Source organism: Leptodactylus fuscus, chromosome 3, assembly GCF_031893055.1.
Source record: "Leptodactylus fuscus isolate aLepFus1 chromosome 3, aLepFus1.hap2, whole genome shotgun sequence".
Taxonomy (NCBI): Eukaryota; Metazoa; Chordata; class Amphibia; order Anura; family Leptodactylidae; genus Leptodactylus; species Leptodactylus fuscus.
The window spans coordinates 205,361,595-205,383,529 of NC_134267.1; the positions used below are offsets into that span (position 1 = coordinate 205,361,595).

The window sequence follows — 21,935 nt, forward strand, 5'->3', positions numbered from 1 at the left end:
TCGGAAGGGTTCAGGTAAGCTGACTTTTGGCTCCAGAGGCCGACCCACAGGGGCGCTACTCACCTGCCTCTGTATGCCCTCCACCTGAGAGGCTGTGTGTTGAGCCAACTGCTGTACTTGAGATACGCCAGAAGCTTGGATGGCATCCATTCGTAGCTTGATCCCCTCCATCTCAGTGGAGATCTGCTGCACCGCCTGGTACAACTGTTTCAGGTCCGTCATAATACAAACGAACTTTTTTTTTTTTTTTTTTTTTTTTTACCGGCTGAGTGTACTGTTATGTCAGTCCTGGTAGCTGCAACGGGGCTAAGGGATAGCAGTAGGGAATCTCGCCCTGCACTACTCCCACTAGCTATCCCGGTCCCTGCCTCACGGGTGTAGGTCGGCTGTTCTCAGGCTAAGCCTGACCCCGACAGCTCCTCTCTCACTGACACCGTAGGCCTAGAGGGAAGGGGGAGAAGGAATGCCCTATAAGACCTCTAGGGACTGGAGACTAAAGGGGGTCACCCCTAACGAACAAGTGAAGCTGCTACTGACAGGGACTGACAAGGGTGTGCGCTGACTAACAACACAAGCAGCACACAGGAAACATGTAGGAAAGGAATTCCCCAAACCAATATGGGAAGGAACAATACACTAGGAAACAAACACAGGGAAACTGAGTAGAAATCAAAGGATAAGGCAGTTCACTCAAACAGTCAATAATACACAGAGGGAGGATTGGTGAACACAGAAGGGAAAACACACTAACCAACTCGTTCACCCAAACCTCCCAAAAATCAACCACGGAACTTCCTCTATCCCAGAACACCACCTACTCCTCCTGCTAAGGCCTAGCTCTGTAAAAGCGACACTCAGCACAGAACCATGGGAGGCATGGGTTTAAATACCGAGTAGAGACCACTCCTCCCAGGTGCAAATGGGAGGACAGACTAACCAACCAGGAAAGAAAGCAATGAACCTAAATACTCCTAACATGCTGTGGGCAAATAACGGCGTTTCCGGTCCGTGGGATCCCAGCCTTAATGATTGAATCTCTTTAAAAAGAGTGGGTATCCGCAGGCCGTATGAAGACTTCAAATCGGCTATCAGTCCTTTTTAGACATTTTTAACAGGTTGTAATGATTCACATTTTTACTTTAGGCAAAAAGAAAAAAAAAAAAAAAAAAGTTAAATAGCGAATGCTCATTAAAAAGCCAAGACGGGTACAAGGCCTGCTAACACTCATCTGGAACTTCCAGGGACTGGAAACAACTCTGAAATTACATTATTAACTCTTCACTGTAGCATCTGAAGGGTTAGGGGCCTGACTGCAGATGACTCTTCCAACAACAAGGTTACATGGTGCCAATTGGCTATCACATCAACCAATTGTCATGGTATACAGGCCTGCCATTGGTAATGTTCCTCTAAAGCCCTGCATCAATTATATAAGAGAATGAACGATCAATACATCATTTGAAAAAATAGTGCAATTGAAAAATAGAAGTTGTCCCATAAAAAGGAAGGTCATATATGGCTGTGTGAACAGAACAATAAAACTATGGCTTATGAAAGGAGAGGAGGAAATAATGAATTGAAAAAAAAAAAAATTAAAAGGGAACATGGCGAGGGGCATGATGTGGATCTAGTGTAAATGATCCCTGAAATCTACGCCAGATACAAGCTGGTGTGAATTTCAGTACAGTGCACAGCCCGGCAGAGGGTTCACCTATTTATGAAGAGGTATGTACGTCCTCATACCCTCCACCAATGCATGGGATGTTAAGATGTTAAAAACACCAGTCTTCAGAATTCTGCCCCATTGAGTATATTAGACAACTGCTTAAATTTTCATTATACAGTCGACTTATATTCTCAGGTTACCCCAGGCCTCACAAAGCCAGAATGCTCCTTATGGGGAGAATTCACTTGACAGTAACAAGAATTCCCATATTCTTCATAAATAGCAATTCCAAAATATAATATTATCATAATCCCTTCTTCTTTTATCTTCAAGACTGTTGTAGCAACTGGAAGACGTGCAGGGAATATCAAGTATTCGCCACTTGCCTTGCAAGAATACAGTTCTATGTTAAATGCAGTCATTTTATGGATCCCTCTATAGTATTCTCTTTCAGTGTATATATATATATATATATATATATATATATATATATATTATATAGGTCACAATTCACAAGAAACATGTACAAAATGATCTAAAATATGAGAATGAGACTTACAATTTCCTGTTATCCATCCATACAAATGGGACTGACTGCCAATCTTGTAAGAAGTCTTGCACATCTCTTGTAATCTGTAGCAAAAAATGAAGACATCTTCATGTCAAGGCCAGCAAAATACCATGTGTTAGGCAAATCAAAATCTAGAACAGATATCACTAGAGCCGCCCATGTATATTAGATTGATTTTGGCAGAAGTTGATGTTATCTAATGACAGTCATCTCTCGACTCTCTCCAGACATTTGAGGGAGAGAAGGATCAGGCTGTTGGGTTTCAACATGTCTGATCTTTTTGTTCTCATGGAAGATAAACCACCAGAAGTATACGGCAGGGCTTGCTCTCTTTGCTTCTGCAGAGCTGTGTGCATGTAAGTGATAGAGGTCTGCTAAGAGATTGTACAACCAAAAGCCATCTAAATTATGCTGCCAGCTTATGACTCTCACTTAACTTTAGATGCAACAATACTTAGCTGTGGACAATCTTCACATTTCCGAGGGTAAAATCTGCAAAATAAAAGTCTGGAGCATGTCTTAAAGAGGATCTTTCACCACCTCCAGGATCTCCACCTAATTCCATCCTTCAATAGGAATGGGGTAGACCAGTGATAGTGAACCTTTTAGAGACCGAGTGCCCAAAATGTAACCCAAAACCCACTAATTTAACACAAAGTGCCAACACGACAATTTAACCTTAATAATGTGCGGAGCCATAATTGCACACAATTACAGACCTGCAAAATATGGTCATACGAATGGGGCTTTATAGAACTTTCTGCTCCGATGTGACCCCTACACAGTCCAATCTGCTTCACAGTGACCTCAACACAGTACAATCTGCTGCACAGTGGCCCCCACACAGTACAATCAGCTACAGAGTGGCCCACACACAGCATAATCTGCTGCACAGTGGCCCCCACACAGTACAATTTGCTCCACAGTAGCCCCCACACAGTATAATATGTTCCATAGATGGGTGCACAAAGAGAGGGCTTCAAGTGCCACCTCTGGCACCTGTGCCATAAGTTTGCCATCACGGGGGTAGACTAGGCCATGGGTAAACCATGTCCACATGGTAATGGTCAAAAAAATCTATTCTAAGTCTGCTTTATAAGACATATCTTCCTATATCTGGTAAGGACATTCAGAATGACTTAAAGGACCCTGACACCTGAGGACATCTCTTGCTCTGGAGAACCTTCATTACATGGACAGCCTGTTGATTTTTATTTCTCCAGTGGTGGCGCTGCAGGGGAATTGAATACTTGCTGCTAGGTTTATCCTGAGGTTTATCCCAACAGGTATCATCTACTTAGTTTTAGAAAACTACTCTAACACAAAGTAAATGTTAAAAGCAAACAGCCTCTAAGAGGACCCATTGTCATGTGTTTAATGTATTAATGTATATAATAAATCTTATTGAAGAAATATGTTACCTTCCCTGCTTAACAGGCTGAGTTACTTTTTACATAGAAGTCTATGGAGAAAGGAAGGGGAGTAAGACGCTGCTGGAAAAGATACCTAAATAACGGCAACTGCTAAGCCCTCCTACACTGTAAATGAGCTTTCTTGACACTGCTTTATCTTTCAAGATGAGATTGTAACCACTGCATAGAAGGAGGCAATAAACCAACTAGCCAGCAGCTTCCCCCTCCCCCTTCCATAGACTTCTTTATGTGAGGCAAGTAGAGGGATGGACTCTATACAGGTAATAATCTAAGTGAGGAGAACAATGAGGAGATTATATATATATATATATTATATATATATATATATATAAAGCTTCTTATTTTTACCCGGACTATTCATTTATAAAAAGTGGCTTTAAACTGACTGAGACTTAGTTTAGGATAAAGATATATTAGTGAATGCCATTCATAGAACATGCACAAATAAGACAATATAATAGTAATAATAACAAAAAACAAAAAGGAAGAAGAACACCTAAGGCTGAGATATAAACGAACAGTCGAGACTTGTTTCTTGGTATTGTTTAGGCAGATACAAGACACTTACCAATTAACAGGGCTCATAATTGATCTACAAGACTTTCCTAACTTCTCCACTATCTAGATGTAATGATAATCCTCCATTCTGAAGCCAAAACCATTTAATTCTATAGTCTGAGATGTTAAACCTCTCAGAGAACTTCATGTCAATAGTGTTTTAATAAGAATTATGAGCACCAATTCCATCAAAGAAATTCCATTCATTTGTCTTTAAGGTTATGCTACAGAAGTAATGTATTGTTTGCTTATACTTCATTTATCAATATGTTTTCTTTCTATAGGGCAGGGGAGTCTATGTCTATATATATATATATATATATATATATATATATATATATATATATATATATATATATATATATATCATGTCTCATAGGTTCATGGGAAGGACCATTAAAAACTGGGCTGTGGAGTCAGTAGGCAAAGTCAACAACTCAGACTCTTCTATTTTTCCATAGCCCAAGTCCGAATCGTGTAACTACTCTGACTCCTTCTGGAATGGCTAATAGTCATGGTCAGTCAGCGGCAGTAAAGCTAGAATTCCTATCAAAGTAAATATGTAAACGCTATACATATAAGGCCCAGTTCACATCTGCGTTCGGGCCATTACGTTCCCCTATCTGTATGATCTATGAAGAGAGAAAAATCCTGCAAGCATCACTTTTCTCTCTGCATTTTTCATGCAGAAACCACACAGACCCCATTATAGTCTATGAGGCCGTGGGTTTCCTGCTTTTTTATGTGGATAGGTTTCAGTTCTGGGGGTCCCCAAGCAGACTCCCCAAACAGAAACCAAAATGCAAATGTGAATTGGGCTAATTACTCAATATTAATAACTGTATAATACAATTAAAAATAATTATGTAATTCTGAAGTTGGAGTCAGAGTCGGTAAATTTTCCAACTCTGACTCCACAGCCCTGATTACAAATGGCTGCAATATACACATATGACATTTACCTGTACGTAAATTGTTAACTTATTTCAATAAAGCTCAAAATGGACTAAATGGAAACATACTCACATTACCGATCCCCTTCCATTACCATTACAATGCAGGCCAGTCTCCAATTGGTCCTTCTATGATGTACCGACAATGTCATATGACCACTGCAGCCAATTATTGTGTTGGGACATCATTGACGAACCATGGAATACTGAGACTGGGCAGCATCAGAAATAGATGGCCGGAGATCTTGTAAGGTGATCTGTAATACCTGCTTTAATTGTTTTCCAATTAATTTTCCAAGACTAGACAACCCATTTAATACAGAGAGAATATCCATGTAAGGCACAGACATCCAGGTCCTCCAAACACTCTTAATAGTCACTCTCCATTCTGATTTATAGATTGATGTCATTAAAGGTGGACCCTCTTCTATCAAGTAGAAATCACTGGTGGGGTATTGAAAATGGAAAACTAGATGATCCCTTTAACTACTCTCTTCTGAAAATAATAGTGTTAAAATCTCTAGAGCTATAAGGTAATATATCTAAAATCTCAAATTTCTATGTCATTTAAAGGGAACCGGTCACATGGAAAATACTGTTCAATCCACAGAAATCATGTTATAGAGCAAAATGAGTGGAGCAGATTGATATATAACTTTGTGGGAATAGATTCAGTATAACCTGTGATTTATTCATTGAAATCTCTGCTCTATCTATGGTGAGTGAAGGAGGCGGAGCTATCAGTGATTGACAGCTGTCAGTCATAGAGGGCAGGCTGATAGCTCCGCCTCCTTCACTTCTCTGCATAGAAAAAGTAGAGATGTCAATGGATAAACAAGTTATACGGCAGCTTTTCCCATAAAGCCATATATCAATCTGCTCGGCTCATCCTGCTCTGTCTGTAGGTTGGACAGCATTTTCCGTATGACAGGTTCCCTTTAAGAGCATGAATGTTTTGACTTTCTTTCTAGCCAGTCCCATCACAGACTGACAAACATTTGGTATCAATGAGAAGTTCCCTGAGATCTCAGTACTGTTATAACCTAAATATTCCTGTGAATTATCCAATTCCTTGTAAAAAAAATAAACATCATTGTACTTGATGGGAAGTCATGCGTTATACAAGCAAAAGGAATTCCTCTATTTAGTGAAGAATAATGGATTCAGATTGCACTTTACTCATCTGTCCTCTATTAATGGGCTTAATATACACACTACTGTATCTTGTACCACTGAGCCAAGCGTCTACATATACGTTACTTCCTATCATTAGGCATTGCTTACATAAAGCCCAAAATAGAATGGAAATTCTATTTAAAGGAAAGCTCCACTTTATGGGAACTTTTGCGAATCGTTATATACTGTGCACTTAATATTTATTTATTGAACCACAGAACTTCTGATGTAAGGAATACTAATAGCCTACTTGGCAGTCAGTGTTAATCCTCTTGAAAAGAGACCACCAGGATCCAGGGGGACCGTAGACATCTGAGCTCGCGCCCATAGCAATTCAAATGTTATTCCAGTGAAGAGTGCCTACTACTGTATACAGTGGTCTTCAGTCTCATGTTCACAACTTATGTGAAAACCGATCAGTGCTTAGTGATATGTTCTGTGTATGCTCTCATCTCCGTTATCCTAAATTGTTATTGTACCATTGCAAGCCAGGTTACACTGGAGATTCAACCAGGTTACAAATGCCTTACTTGAACAGAACAATATAACAGGCTATGGACTCTAGATTTTAAGGACACGTTGATCCAGGGTTTGTATACTGACTGCCAGATTGGAGTCAGGAAGGAATTTTTTTCCCCTTTAAATGGGGCAATTGGCATGAGCCTCATGGGTTTTTTTTTTGCCTTCCTCTGCATGAACACTGTAGGGATTGTAGGGTTATAGGTTGGACTTGATGGACTGAGGTCTTCATCCAACCTCATCTACTATGTAACGATGCAAGTCAATGTTTCTACAAATTATACTGTAATTCCCTCTTCATCCTCCTCCCCTTACCATTGTCAGAACAATTCAACAAACTACTAATATCATTGCTGATGCTGCTGTAATTACAGGACTTTACAAGTAGGTACCAGTTACTTCTACAAAATACTCTCTCTTAAGGAGGCCATACCCATTAGATTGACAGTACTAGTCAAACGTTTAGGTAGGTATGGAATCATACCAAATATTGATCTGATTATTTCTCTGTTCATTGACTTAATTTTGTTAATTGACAAAAATATACTATTAACATTTGCATCTTTGAAAGCATTCTTCCTTGGCAACATTTTGGTAGGACTGGTTGACCACCTAATGTCCATAAGGTTTCCCAACTCTCCCCCAAAGGAAGATGTCAGGAAAGAAAAGATTCAGACATATTGGATTTTAACATGACTGAGGTAAGGTACTAGTAGTGACCTATCCCCTATCCAAAACAAGCATACATGGCTATGGGGGAATCTAAAAGATAGCTGAACAAGAGTTTGACTGCCAAGTGTCTCATGTGTATGGATAACCTATCTATCTATCTAAAAGCAAAAACTGCTGCATTCAAAAAAAAAAATCATAGAAAACGTGATTCTTCTTTATTGACTCATCAGGTATATCCGGTGAGTCAATAAAGAAGAATCACGACTTCTATGAATTTTTTGAAGTGCTGCAATTTTCTTTCTTATATTGAAGTGATTTTAGATCGAGTCCTTCCCTGGCAATCATTACTTCTTTATATGAAGAGTGCTGCTCATTTTTCTTATACCTAAATCTATGTATCCAACTGTCTGTTCATCTCTTACGTTCTCGGTCTATATAGAAATGAATGGAGTGTGTGGGCTACCTGTGGATGACCATAGTAAATTGCATGGACCACTACATTTTTATGGCTACGTAAGACAGTAACTTTTGGACGGTATGATTCCATCCTTATAGCCTAAGGATTTTCTTGACCGCTGGTTCTTACTTACTTGCTTGAATGGTGCAGTCCCTTGTGCTGTTGTAGAGTCTTCGAAAGTGTTTATTGCAAGTTGGGCTTTTGAAAGATAGTCGCCCTAGAATACAGGAGAAGAGAAGTGAGTAGACATAACAAGCCTTGTATTATTAGATTAAAGATGTTATATGAAGGATAAAGAGAAGAACTCATGAGTCTCTGACTTTTTAAGAAAAGTGGCCCTTTGCTCAAAGCGGCCCTTGGCTATGAGGTCCCCGGCTTAGGGCCCTGGTCGCATGGGTGACCGCTGTGACCCCTATGGCAGTTTGTTCTGTTTTTCGCCAGAAAGTCCACAGAACTCACCAGCTATAGAGTGCTTGGGACCTTCTGTCCAAAGATGAAACAAACTGAGCGACGAAGTTTAAGGGAGCCAAGTCTAACTGAATTTGGCCCACAGGGCTTGTGAGTGACACCTGTGCCCAGAGTACAATAATACACATTTGGTTCTGAACGCACAACTCCAGGTTAAAACATATCTCGCACGGTTCTCCCATCACTAATAGTTACGCTCCTATAATATACCATATGTGTGATCTGTAATTCAGAGAATTTTTTTGCAACAAAGGTCAGCTTAAGATGTAGACTCCCTAACAGATTTGGCTTAGGGCTGCACTATGGAGCAGAGTCACCCTTACCCCTATCAAGGAGGTATAGATTTTCTCACATGGTAATCTCAGATTGCAACCCTTGGAGTAGTAATCCATTTGTAATGGATGACTCACAAATAAGCTGGAGATTCTGAGTCATGGAGCCAAGACAGTAATAGGAATTATGGTCAGGAGGAGCATGGGTCAAGACAAGTGGAGTTTAGTCATAAGTGACAACTGGGCAGAGGTCAGGATGGGCAGCAGACAAAAAAATGAGGTCAAGAAATCAAGCTTGGTCGTAACTATAAGGAGCAAGGAGCAGAATCAACCACTTAATAGCAAGTAATGATAGTCAATGCGTTTGTGCTGCAATCGGCGAATTGCCACAATTGCAACTTTTCAGTCATCGGCAATCCAAATCTGCTAGATTTTAGTGTGACCACGTTATCTCCGGTTACTTGCAATTTTAGCAGACAGACATTGTGATCCTATATTGCATGGCCACAAAAAAAGTAAAACGTTCCTCCCGATCCTGTAACAACAAGCACCTATACACCAACATACCTGTTAAATGCTTTAAAAACTTCTCTTTCATCCGAAGGTCTCTGGGCACTATTTCTGCAGAGACATAAAGACAGTATACATAAGATTTGCTGAGAATGGTACAATTGTTCTATAGAGAGTTGAATGTACATGTGAAGACGTGACCTCCTGATTGACAAACGAAAGCGCTGGATAATAGATTGTGCCAAAGTACATAAGACATTGAAATCCAGGCTTCCAGACTGCTAAGCTGGCCTGTGCGGTCGTGATCCATTTAAATACAATCCTTTCACAATGTGTTTACTGCACCCTCTTGTAACTGCTGCCGGCTAAGCGCAATGATGAAAGAGTCAGCTCGGTGGTATAAACAGAAGTGATACCGTGCCTGGTATATATAACACAGCCATGTTTATTTTACTGTCCTAATGTAAAAGTACAACACATGGGCCGGCTCCACCACTGTGACGGAGCAACCCATTGGAAACTTCATACTAAAAACAGGAAAAAGGAAATGTAAAATTAGGAATCCCCCCAACCAATAATTTCCTGGGTGACTATGTAAGTGGCAAAATTTTTGCAGAAATTTCCTCAACTGAAAATCAGTTACCTGAATGGGGATGTTTTGGTGGGAAAAATATGGATTTCTGCAAGCCCCATTCAACTGTTCCTTGTGAATTTGCCCTTATTGTCGTCATAATTTAGTCAGCTTTACTGATATTGAAGGTGAGAAATTAGACATACCAATTCTATAGCCTACAAATATTCCAAATACATCCATTTCCCTCATTAAAAACACATGCATGCTTGGCCTATCCAAGTATGTAAGTGGAAGATCCTAGAGTTCATTAAAAAGTTTTCAACTTTTAAGAATTCTGTGCAAATGATTAAGATTAAGTAATATTAGTCACTTACTAATGTTGTGTCTGAAGCTGAAATCCTTCTGTAAATTAATCTCACTTGTAGTTGCATGACCATGCCCCTTAGGTTTACCTCCTTCTACTATGATGTCCCGTACTCTTACCATGTGGCTATCTCCCCTTATCTCTTTCCTTCTGTATTGGAGGTCACACATTACATGCCTTGTATCTCTACTATTAAATGCACTCATCCTTCATTTCTGCAGGGATTGTGTTTAACATGCAGGGCAGCAGATTGTACAGATCTGTGTTAAATATGAGGTCAGGAAGTGATTATAGCAATACTTTACATTGTATAATAACAGAGGTGTAAAAATGGCAATGTTTATGAGAGAGGAGAGTAAGGCTGGGTTCACACCAGTGTTCGGGTTTCCATATCAGGTTTCTGTCTTTTGCCGGCAGAAGACGGAAACCTGTCAGACTGAGCCGTGAGCGCCGGTGAGCGTTTTATGCTCTCCACGGCGAAACCGTTTTTTTTTTAAACCGGACACAAAGTCCTGCATGTCCGACTCTGTGTCCGGTTAAAAAAAAAAAAAAAAAAAAAAGGTTTTGCCACGGAGAGCATAAAACGCTCACGGGTGCTCACGGCCGGACACTTTTCAAACCCATTCATATGAATGGGTTTGAAACATGACTGCAGGTTTCCGTCTCCTGCCCAGTTTCGTGCAGGAAATGGAAACCTGCATAACGGAGAACCCAGGCGCAAATGTGAATGAGCCCTAATTGTGGGACCTGAAGTCCTATAAATGGTAATTTTGCCCACTGCAAGCCCTAGCAGCAAACAATGGTGCAGCACAGAGCTCGACAAGAAAATAACTACTTCTGATCTAAGATAGAAACCACTGGTAAGCATTCATCAATCATATAGTTATTTTTCTATATTATAATTAGATCTCTTTTAATATGACAGAGCATAACAGATTCCTGTAGCTTATCTAAAAAGAAAAATACAAAACATATTGCACAATACATTACAGCTACACAGTATATATCCTCATGTATATAAGGCATACAGATTCAGATACGGATTCAGTGGGACAGTCCTGGATGCTTGGTCGTGTCCCACAGTCCCAGTTGGCCGGAGGTATGTCCTGGATTCAACACATCTGCATACATAGAGGATGCATGTGAGTTGAATACAGTAGTGAAGCAGGAGCGGAGAACCCCTGCCTCACCACTGTGCCCAGGGTCGGACTGGCCCGCCGGAGTACCGGGGGATCCCCCGGTGGGCCCCAGCCTGGACTGTTAAGACCTCATTATGGGGCCCTACCGGACCTCTACTGCCTTTTTTTAATAGACAGTGGAGATTCGGTAAGGCGTCTGCCCAGGGCTGCTGTCAGCACCCGGGCAAGTCACTGTGTGAAGATTGAGAGACTCCGTGCTGCAGACTGTGAAGGACCTGTGATGTCATATGTGGGCGGGGCTACACGGATTGTATAGAACAGTGTAATGTTACACAGGAAGATGAATCGGCCGGGAACAGACTGATGGAGGAGAGAAGAGACAGCATGTGTAAGTAATAGGGGAGACATGGGGGGCAGGCTGTGTGAGTAATAGGGGAGACATGGAGGGGCAGGCTGTGTGAGCAAGAAGGGGGGATTGGGGGGGGGGTTCAGGCTCTGGGGGGGATGGGCACTGTGATCATATAATACTGTGTCTGTGTGTGTGTGGGGGGGTCACTGGTAAGCACATAATACTGTATGGGGGTCACTATGGAGCATGTAATACTGTTTGGGGGCCCCTGTGGAGCACATAATAATGTTTGGGGGTCACTATGGAGCACGTAATACTATTTGGGGGGTCAATATGGAGCACATAATACTGTTTGGGGGGTCACTATGGAGCACGTAATACTGTTTGGGGGGTCACTATGGAGCACGTAATACTGTTTGGGGGCCCCTGTGGAGCACGTTGTACTGTCCCAGTATTGCTTACATGTGGGGCGCTGCGCTGCTTGCTCACCGTATTCTTGATAGCTGCAGTTGTGGTTACTAAAGCTGTATGTCTTTCAGGTATCTGAGATATTGCTTTAGCGCCCATAACCGCCACTATCAAGAATTCGCTCTAGTAAGGGGATAGGGGGCGGACAAAAGTTTGTACCCAGGCCCACAAAACTTTAGTTACACCAATGGCGGCTGCTCTGGGCCCAGGCACCGCCATTAATCTACCTTATTTTTAACTAGATGGACTGTGCTGATACACAGACGTCCTGCACTTGGATGTAAAGTGGGAAACCTCCGTTCATCAGGATCGCAGGTAGGTGAGTATAACTCTTTTTTTTAGCTTAGGTGTGAGTATTTTAATAGTACAAGGGAGGGGGAGGGGGAAATTATAATTATAAGGAGGGGGCATTATGGACATAAGGGGGGTCACTTATATAAGGGTTATTAGGGGACATTACGAATACAAGGGGAGGTTATATTAGGAGGCATTATGAACATAAGGGGGTGGTCATTGATATTAGGGGTCATTAGGGGTGCTGTATTTGTCAGGGGGAATCAGGAGCATACTATGAGGGGGCAATTAATTGGGCTTTATTAAGACTAAGGCCTCACGTTGCAGACTGCAACAAAATAGCGCTGCAGGAAAAAACGCAGCAGCAACGCATTGTGTTTTTTTCCCGCAGCGCTTTTCACTTTCTGCTTCCATTACACCTCTAGGGAAACCATCAGTGTTTTCGTAGGTATAATTGATATTCTGGCGATTTCCAAAACCCCAACGGTTTTGGAAATCGCAGCATATTCACTGCACATAATTTTCCACAATGTGTGGATGGGATTTGCTAGAATCCCATTTACATTGCAGGAACTGTCGGGTTTTCCCGTGGTGTTTTCGCCACATGAGGCCCCATCCACACTTTGCGGTAAAATAAGATACATTCTGTAATTTCCAAAGCAGTCTTGGTTTTAGAGTTAGACATTGCAGCATACCTACGGAAATTCTGGCGGTTTCAATATAATTGAAGCACAAAATACACAGAGGAAAGCTCTGCAAACTTTCTGTGCATAGGGCTGCAGGAAGAAACGTGATGCGTCATGGTCGCGTTTTTTCCCACAGCGCTTTTTTGCTGCAGGACACCACGTGGGGCCTTAGGATTAAGGAGTTTTCCAGTTCATTTATATTGATGATCTATCCTCAGAATAAATCATCAATAAGAGATAAGTGACCCCCTGATCAGCTGTATGAAGGGGCCATGGTGCCTGTTTATATCACATGCTGTCTGTTTATAGTGACCATGTGATGTAAATACAGCCTTGTCACATAGACGCTTATAGGACAAGGCTGTAGTTACATGACATGGCCACTATGAGATGTACGACACTGTGTAAGCAGAGAAGGGGTCATGGCGCTTGCACAGATGCCACGATTCACTCAAACAGCTGATTCATCCCTCATTATTACACCTCAGCCACAGAAAACAAAGAGCAAAAACAAAACAAACAACACATTCACCCGTCCCCAGCACCCTGTTGTCCTCCGCCTCTGTCTGTTCGGTCTCATGGCAACACCTCATTTCTGGAAATCCTGTACCTAATTCGTCTTAGTGGTCACATGAGGTGCAGGACTCCCAGCAAGAAGGTGCCAGCACGAGACTGAATGGACACTGGCGGAGGACAACGGGTTGCTGAGGACAGGTGAATATGCTTTTTTATTTTAAACCTCCCGCCCAGCACATGAGTTGCTCCAATTCCTGGACAATATCTTTAAAGAATTTATCCATGTTTCTAATACTGATGGCCTGTCCTTAGGATAGACCATCAATATTACATCTGTGATGATACAACAGCCAGGACCTCTGCAGATGAGTTTTTTCATTACAGTGCGGCTACAGGTAATGGTGACAATTCTAGGAGCCACGCTGCTCTCTTGCCATACAGGATGTAGCAGTGGGTTTAGGTAGTGCAGTGGTACACATCGTATGGCAGGCGAGAAGCAGGCTCCTGATATTACCTTTAGCCATCCTGTCTCTGTACAACTCATCTACAGGGGTCCTAGCGGTGGGCCCCTAAAAATAATTCCACTGGTGGGCCCTAGACACCCCAGTCCGACTCTGACTGTGCCGCTGCATGTTCCGACTCCAAGAGCTGTAAGCGCGATGTGATAACGTCACTCACATCGTGTCGGCAGCTCCCTAAACGTTCCAGGAGCAGAGACCTGAGACAGAGCGGAAGGGGAGCGAGGAGAGGTGAGTATCAGTGTTTTTTATGTTAAACTTTAACAACTGAAGAGGGACATTAAACTTTGGGGGCAGATAGAGGGTACATTAAAGTGTGGGGGCAGATGAACAACAAGGGGCAACTGGACGGGGACATTAAAACAGGGGGGGGGGGGTAAATGGGGGGAGGAACGCATTAAACCAGAGGCAACTAGAAAGAGACATTAAACTGGAGAAGCTGGAGGGGGACATTAAACTGTGAGTGCACCAGGAGAGAAACTTTATACTGTGGGGTCAATTTGAGAAGAACATTATTAATGTGGGGCCATATAATATTAGGGTGACTGTAAGAGCGTTATAATGCATAGGGAGCACAAAGAGTAATGGATGGGAATGGGCAGAGTCAATTTCGAAGTGTATGGAGCTAGATTTGCCGCGGCAGGCTATGAGCACCGCACATTTTGTTCCTCTTTGTCCTTTGAAAGTTGGGAGGTATGTATAGGGTATGTGTATCCTCATGTGCAAATAATGTTCTATCCAGTGCTCATAGCATATTATACAGTATATCGTATGATATAATACAAAACATAGTAGAATTCAGGCTGAAGGCCATGCAGCTACACTACATCAGTGTGTATTTGCGATTAATACTCATATTCCTAGTTATCCCTACTAGTGAACCTGATAAACATGAACAGTTTCTAGATGAGCTAAAGTAAGCACCCTGTCATAATCGATCTCATCATACACTGCAGATTTTCACTTTAATAATACCCCTGGGATATATCACATAGTTTCTTACAAATAATAATAAGTATCTTACAGAAAGCATTGTGACTTACTAACCCTGCAAAAACAACACCCTGATGTAATTGTATGTTTGTTCTTTTAATCAAAGAAGTATAAAAAATTATAGTGAAACTGAACTTATGGGGATTCCACAGGAGTAATAAATGTGCCGCAGCACAGACGTAATAATCACACTTGGGCCCCGGTGCCTGATGTGAGAAAACAACTCCGCCATACAAGAAAACACCAGCATTATACGTAGCAAATGGTAGGTTGGGGACCCTGTTACAGATTTTGAACTTGGGACCAAAGATTTTAGCTTACGCCCATATGAATGTTATAACGGTATACACACGTGGACAAAATTGTTGGTCGCCCTCGTTTAATGAAAGAAAAACCCATAATGATCACAGAAATAACTTGAATCTGACATAGTAATAGTAACCAAACTACATGTTGACAAGCCACAAAGCTTCTGGGAGAATGACCTATGGACAGAAGAGACAAAAATCGAACTCTTTGGCAAGGCACATCAGCTCTATGTTCACAGACAGAAAAATGAAGCATATCTTGAAAAGAACCCTGTCCCTACTGTGACACATGGAGGAGGTTCTGTTATGTTCTGGGACTGCTTTGCTGCATCTGGCACAGGGTGTCTTGAATCTGTGCAGGGTACAATGAAATCTCAAGACTATCAAGGGATTCTAGAGAGAAGTGTGCTGCCAAGTGTCAGAAAGCTTGGTCTCAGTTGCAGGTCATGGGTCTTGCAATAGGATAATGACCCGAAACACACAGATAAAAACACCCAAGAATGGCTAAGAGGAAAACATTGGCCTATTCGGACGTGGCTTTCTATGAGCCCTGACCTAAATCCTATTGAGCATCTTTGGAAGGAGATGAAACATGGCGCCTGGAAAAGGCAGCCTTCACACCCGAGACAACTGGAGAAGTTTGCTCATGAGGAGGAGGCCAAAATACCTGCTGAGAGGTGCAGACGTCTCATTGACAGTTACAGGAATCGTTTGGTTGCAGTGATTGCCTCAAAAGGTTGGGTTTTCATAGAATTTTTATTTAATATTACTTTTGTCAGATTCAAGTTATTTCTGTGACCATTGTTGGGTTTTCTTTCATTAAACGAGGGGGAACAACAATTTTGTCCACATGTATATAATCTAAGCTCAGACAATGTTTCTGCTACCTACATCTAAAATGAAAATTAAGGCAACATTACAAAAAGCTACTATTAAAAAATATTAATATATATAGTGTGTATGTATATATACATACATATGTGTGTGTGGTGTACAGCCTCCATGCAGGCCTATTTATCGCCATGGTAACAGACTACAAACTAAACCTGTGTAGTCTGATCATGCAGACAGAGCGGTCCAATCTGTACAGGAGTCCATAGATAGCACTTTGTAGTGTGCATTAGGCCTAACACACAGTTAGCTTAGGAGACTGTTTATTCTTTCTGCTAGTTATCTCCCTAGCTGCATACTGTTAACACAATGAATAAAATATTAGAACAGTACACAGTAAGTCGTAGATTTTACAAGGTGTCAGCACATTAAGGGAAGGATACAACGGACTGCAAGGTCTGTTATCTTTATCTATGGTATACTCAAGAGATGCAGAATAGGTAATAGATCCTTAGGAATTGTTTTGGATTTCCACAATACAGTAACATTTTATATAATTTGCATCCAATAATCCAGAAAGTCTGATAAGGATATTTACATCACTTAATTGTAATCCTGTATAATGGAGCATTTTACTTGATTGCAAGCAGAAAAGTCAAAGAACCACTTAGGAAATTCTTCATGTTCAAAACTGTACCCCCACCGTACTTGAATAATCAGTGTAGCTGCTTTTGGGGCCTAATATGCTATTTAGGCTTTGCACTGTCAAGTGGGTGGACTCACGCAGGGGAAAACACTCGAGATACTGCTATACCCCAAACCAACCCCCCACCCCACCTCCCCATATAGCGGTCACCAACTAAGAGGAAGATGAGACTCCATGGACTGTTATAACCCAAACAACCCACCCCACCCCCCCATATCCACCACTCACCCAACCGAATCCAATCCCCCCCCCACTTTACTAGCTTTGGCAATGCCAAATATCTATTCGGACGTGCCAATAAAGCTTTTTGATTTGATTTGATTTTGATTAGTGTCAAAGGGCTCAGAATTACGTCCCCTTGCCTGCTCTTTCTTAACTCCACCCACTTGACAGTAAAAGCCTAAAGCCATAACTGACTGCAGTGATTGCTCAGGAATGGTAGGAGCTACAGGAAAAATTCCAACTGTGCCAAATTCAGTGGAGCATACAAGGTACTGCATGTCAGACATTGTGTCCATGCAAAAATAACGGTTTCACGGCAGAAAGGCTGCATACGGACACCGACGGTTTGCTTTAAAACTCATTGAAATGAATGGGTTTTTAAACTAACCACCGCCAAGCAGTTTTTCCTGGGATTCAGGCGGAGTCATGGCAGACAGGTACAAGGCGCAATTGTTTAGAGAAAATTTTAAACCTTGCATTACTGATATTGAAAAAAAAACAAAAAAAACTTCACCCTTAATTGTCCACAAATTTAAGAATGGTTATGTTTGTGGGAAAACCCCTTTAAGTTTCTCTAAAAGCCCTACAGGCTTGGTATTGGTGCCAGGTGGAATAGTGCCATGTATTATGCCCCATAGATGTCTGTAGTATGGTGGTTAAACTGTGTGGTGTCACTGCTACCTGCCAAGTTTGTTGCTTGACAACTATCGAAACGTGCCACAGTATTGACTGGTAAGCACAGTGCTTAACACGTTCCATTAAGGGGTTAAAATGTCCTATCAATCATTCATGCCTTATTTTGTTAAATCAGAATCTGCGACTCCCCTGACAACCTGTCAGCAGAGTATAAGCTGTTGTATAGCAGCCTCTATTCTACGACCCTGCAGACTCTGATGGTTTGCAGTAGTCTATAGTATATCCCTTGTAGATAGGCATCTGTAATATGCAAACACACTTAACACAGCAACAGCTAATAAATACTAGATTATTATTATTAGTCATACTAGGAACGCTAGGACTGTGACTAAGCATTCATTGTTCCCATACATAATACATTTGTAGCAAGATGGTGTGTAGATAACGTCTTGTAAAGTGCAATTTCTCACTTACATGAACAAGATAATACACACAACACAAGCACTTTGTATATACAAGCTGGAGCTTGTGATATCCTTCTACGCAGGTATATACAGCCTGCAGGACTAGCTTACACAACACATGGGCAATGCCAGTTCAGTACATCAATGTTGCCACCTATATTCTAACCTATTTCCCCATGGTGGGACTATTATAGGATTATCTTATCTTATCTCCCAAATGATGGCACAGCCAGGTACATGATAGTTCAAGGCACTTGTTAGGAGTGAGAGGATTTTTACTCTCTTACAAGTACCCTCTATAGACAGGTCCCCATAGGAGGTGATAGCTATATAGTGTATATATTTGCGTATATATTGCACCATATCATTAGCTGGTAATGATAATACAATGGGACTGGCTGAGGTATGTCAACTCCAGTTATAAAACAACTTTTGCTAAATATATCTTATTAGAAAAATAGGTTTCCTTCTCCATTTAACAGGCTAAGTTACTATTTACATAGAGGTCTATGGAAGGTTGGAGGAGGAAGCTGCTGGAAAACACAAATAGCCGCAGCTGCTTAAGGAACTCTTTTAACACTTCTAAGATAAAAATCTACCACTGTAAAGGATGAGGCAATAAATCAATTAACAACCTCCTCCTCATCCTCTCTTCTCTGTCCATAGACTTCTGTTTGAGGTGAATACAGAGATAGACTCTATAGTAACAAAGAGCCTAAGTGAACGTAAGGAGGAGAAGGACAGTAGCCTTAATCATTGGAGAATGAAACATAATTTCTGTAATAAGTTATATTGCAAAGTTTCTTATAGTCATGTACTATTCAGGAAAAATGGATTAAAATTGAAAATACACTTTAACTAAAGTAGCAATGTAAACTCTGCTACATCTATATTGTGAACACAAATGTACAAGCTTAATCCTTTTTCTTCCTATGACTAATACATACATGTATATTCCTTATATCATATATGGGAACATGTACTCCAAATAGTCACCATCTACACAGCTCAAAAAGTTCTAACGCATGTAACAGTGAGCAGAGTTGGTAATGTCGCAGAGCTGAGTTTGTTATTTGTTATGCTGCTACTCCGATGTGTTTTCAGGATTTCAATTGCAGGTAAAATTAACATGTGACATAAATAAATATACAATCTAAGATTAAATATGGTAAATAAATGCATCAAATATAAATAAGTACATAATGTAAAAATAAATACAGTAAAATATAAATCAACACAATATAAAAATATGATAAAATAAATAGGTAAAATATACATATAGAATGTAAAAATAAATAATATAAATCAAAACATAATATAAAATATGGTAGAATACATAAAATAAACATAGATAATATTAAAAAAAAAAGTTAAATATATAATATTACAATAAATACGGTAAATAGATAAAATATACATTTATAATGTAAAAATAAAGTATATAAAATATAAATAAACACATAATATAGAAAATATGGTAAAAAATAAATACATAAATATATAATCTAAAAATAAATATGTTAAAATATATAAAATATAAACACAATATAAAAATATGCTAAAATAAATACACAAAATATACATATATAATATAAAGATAAATATGTTATATATATATATATATATATATATATATATATACACACACATAATATAAAACAATAAATATGCAAAATAAATACATAAACTATAAATAATGACATAATATAATAAATGCAGAAGTATAAATAGATACTATAACATAAATGCACCAAGTAAAACTCCTGGAGAAGGAAGGAAGTTCTTACCTACTCTCTGCTCCTGGTAAGCCCCATATTCTACATCCTCCTTGTCTTCTGGGTAATAGTCTTGCTTTGAAGGATACTGCGCACTGTTGTCTTCTACATTATGATACCTCTTAAAGTCTTTGATGATTGTTATGAAAAAATTGAGCAGGTTCTTGTCAGTCAGGTTCCTGGAGTCAGTCCTGCATTTGCAGTATCCAGGGGAGAGCAGTATAAGTAGAATAACCAGCAGTGCAGAGCCCATAATATTCCTCATATCTCATCCAGGGGATCTGTCAGGAGCTTCTTGGGGTGGAAGAAAAAGAAAAAGTGCAGATGTAAGAGTATTATAAGGCTGCAGCTCAGTGTAGTCATACTTTACAGGCTGCCAGTGTGGAGTGGCAGGGCACAAGCACAGCACTGGCACACACATAACACTCACTACACTTATAGGCTAAGCTCATGCAAACAACACATAAAGCAGAGCTGGAGGGGACAAGGAGGCACCTGAATATGTTACCTGGTCTGCAGCTGCTTCTGATCCTGTGCCCCTGTGCCTGGGTATAGATAAGACTGGCAGCCTCCTGCTGATAGGGAGGAAGTTTGCCTCTGCCCTGGAGCTCTGTCAGTCCATATGCACCATGCCAGTTACTCTGATGACTCTTATATAGAGTTTAGCTTGTCCATGAGATGGATGCAGCTTGGAATATTGAATTGGATGTGGGAGGAAAAGTCAAGTTGTTAGAGTGAGTGTTGCAGGCAGGTCCCCTGATGTGCTGGTCAGGCAGGTCCCCCTGATGTGCTTGGTCAGGCAGCTCCCCCTGATGTCTTGGGCAGGCAGGTTCCCCTGATGTGCTGGGCAGGCAGCTCCCTCACTTCTTATCCTCTCTCACAGCAGACGTAGTTGTGTCCCTTGTGGCTCATCTCATGCACCAGCCTTTAATTAGCAATCCCCAGGAAAATCCATTGCTGGATTCCCATCATCATCATCATCATCATCACACCTCATGTGCAGGAGGCAAGGCTACACTCACAGGGCTCATTTTACACCAGCCTTACCAGCAGCAGCAACTTTTCTTCAAGGAGAATATTCCAGGAAGCCATTAAAAGGGCTATCCTAATTCACACATCTTCTCCACATCCATAACCTTCATTCCTGGAGATGCATTAGCCTAATGCTGCTGACTGCTGGGAGATTATGAGCAATTCCTGCTGCACTGAGCTCATGTGCCACACTGTAAGGTGGCAGGGGTACAAGGAGCTAGTTCCCCCTGCCTCAGGGTTATAGGGGAAGGATGCAGAAATCTGAGCTGCTTGAACTTTTCTATTTGCTTTCATCTGTGTGTTTACCACTCCCAGCTAAGAGTCAATATAGCATTAGATGGTGGTTTGTCTGGATTTCAAGACAAAGGGGGACAAGAAAAATCAGGGAAAGACTGAAGGTAAAGCTTAAAGGGGACACTTTGCTGTTGTTCACATTACTTACATGCAACAGTTAAAGCAGACACTATACTCTGATACTCAGATTGCTACAGGTATTGCTTACACTCTACTCTGACGACACACAGTGGTGACAGTTGGTATTGCAGAGATATTTCCCAATTGTGTTTTTTAATGACCAGGGACTAAAGTGTCTCATTGTTTATATTTTTGATAAAGTAAGAACAGGTGAATGTACATCTTATCTGGTGGATTTCAGCCCCTGCCTCCAAATAACCAGTTTATATCTTTGCCTCCATTCTGTTTGTTTGTCTTTGAAATGTGCTAGGTAGGGTTAAGCATACTGCTACTTAATTTCTGCATCTTTTTTTGGTGACACATAGGGCTTGATTGTTATGTTGTTTTTATT

At 40.8% G+C, this 21,935-nt stretch overlaps 1 protein-coding gene across 2 annotated transcripts in view; it reads right to left on the minus strand.

Annotated features, from left to right (window-relative positions):
* The window catches only part of ALKAL2 (ALK and LTK ligand 2), a 34,940-nt gene extending 13,993 nt beyond the window's left edge, over positions 1–20,947 (minus strand). Inside the window, exons 1-5 of one of the 2 annotated variants that reach the window (XM_075266796.1) lie at positions 20,607–20,947; positions 20,111–20,389; positions 9,313–9,366; positions 8,139–8,222; positions 2,226–2,299 (exon numbers count right to left, since the gene is read on the minus strand). In XM_075266796.1, the coding sequence (XP_075122897.1) occupies positions 2,235–2,299; positions 8,139–8,222; positions 9,313–9,366; positions 20,111–20,363 (456 nt within the window). In that variant the 5' untranslated portion in view covers positions 20,364–20,389; positions 20,607–20,947 and the 3' untranslated portion in view covers positions 2,226–2,234. Of the gene's footprint in view, positions 1–2,225; positions 2,300–8,138; positions 8,223–9,312; positions 9,367–20,110; positions 20,393–20,606 lie in introns of both variants that reach the window. The other variant, XM_075266795.1, reaches the window with a different exon arrangement.
* Positions 20,948–21,935: the final 988 nt, after the last annotated feature.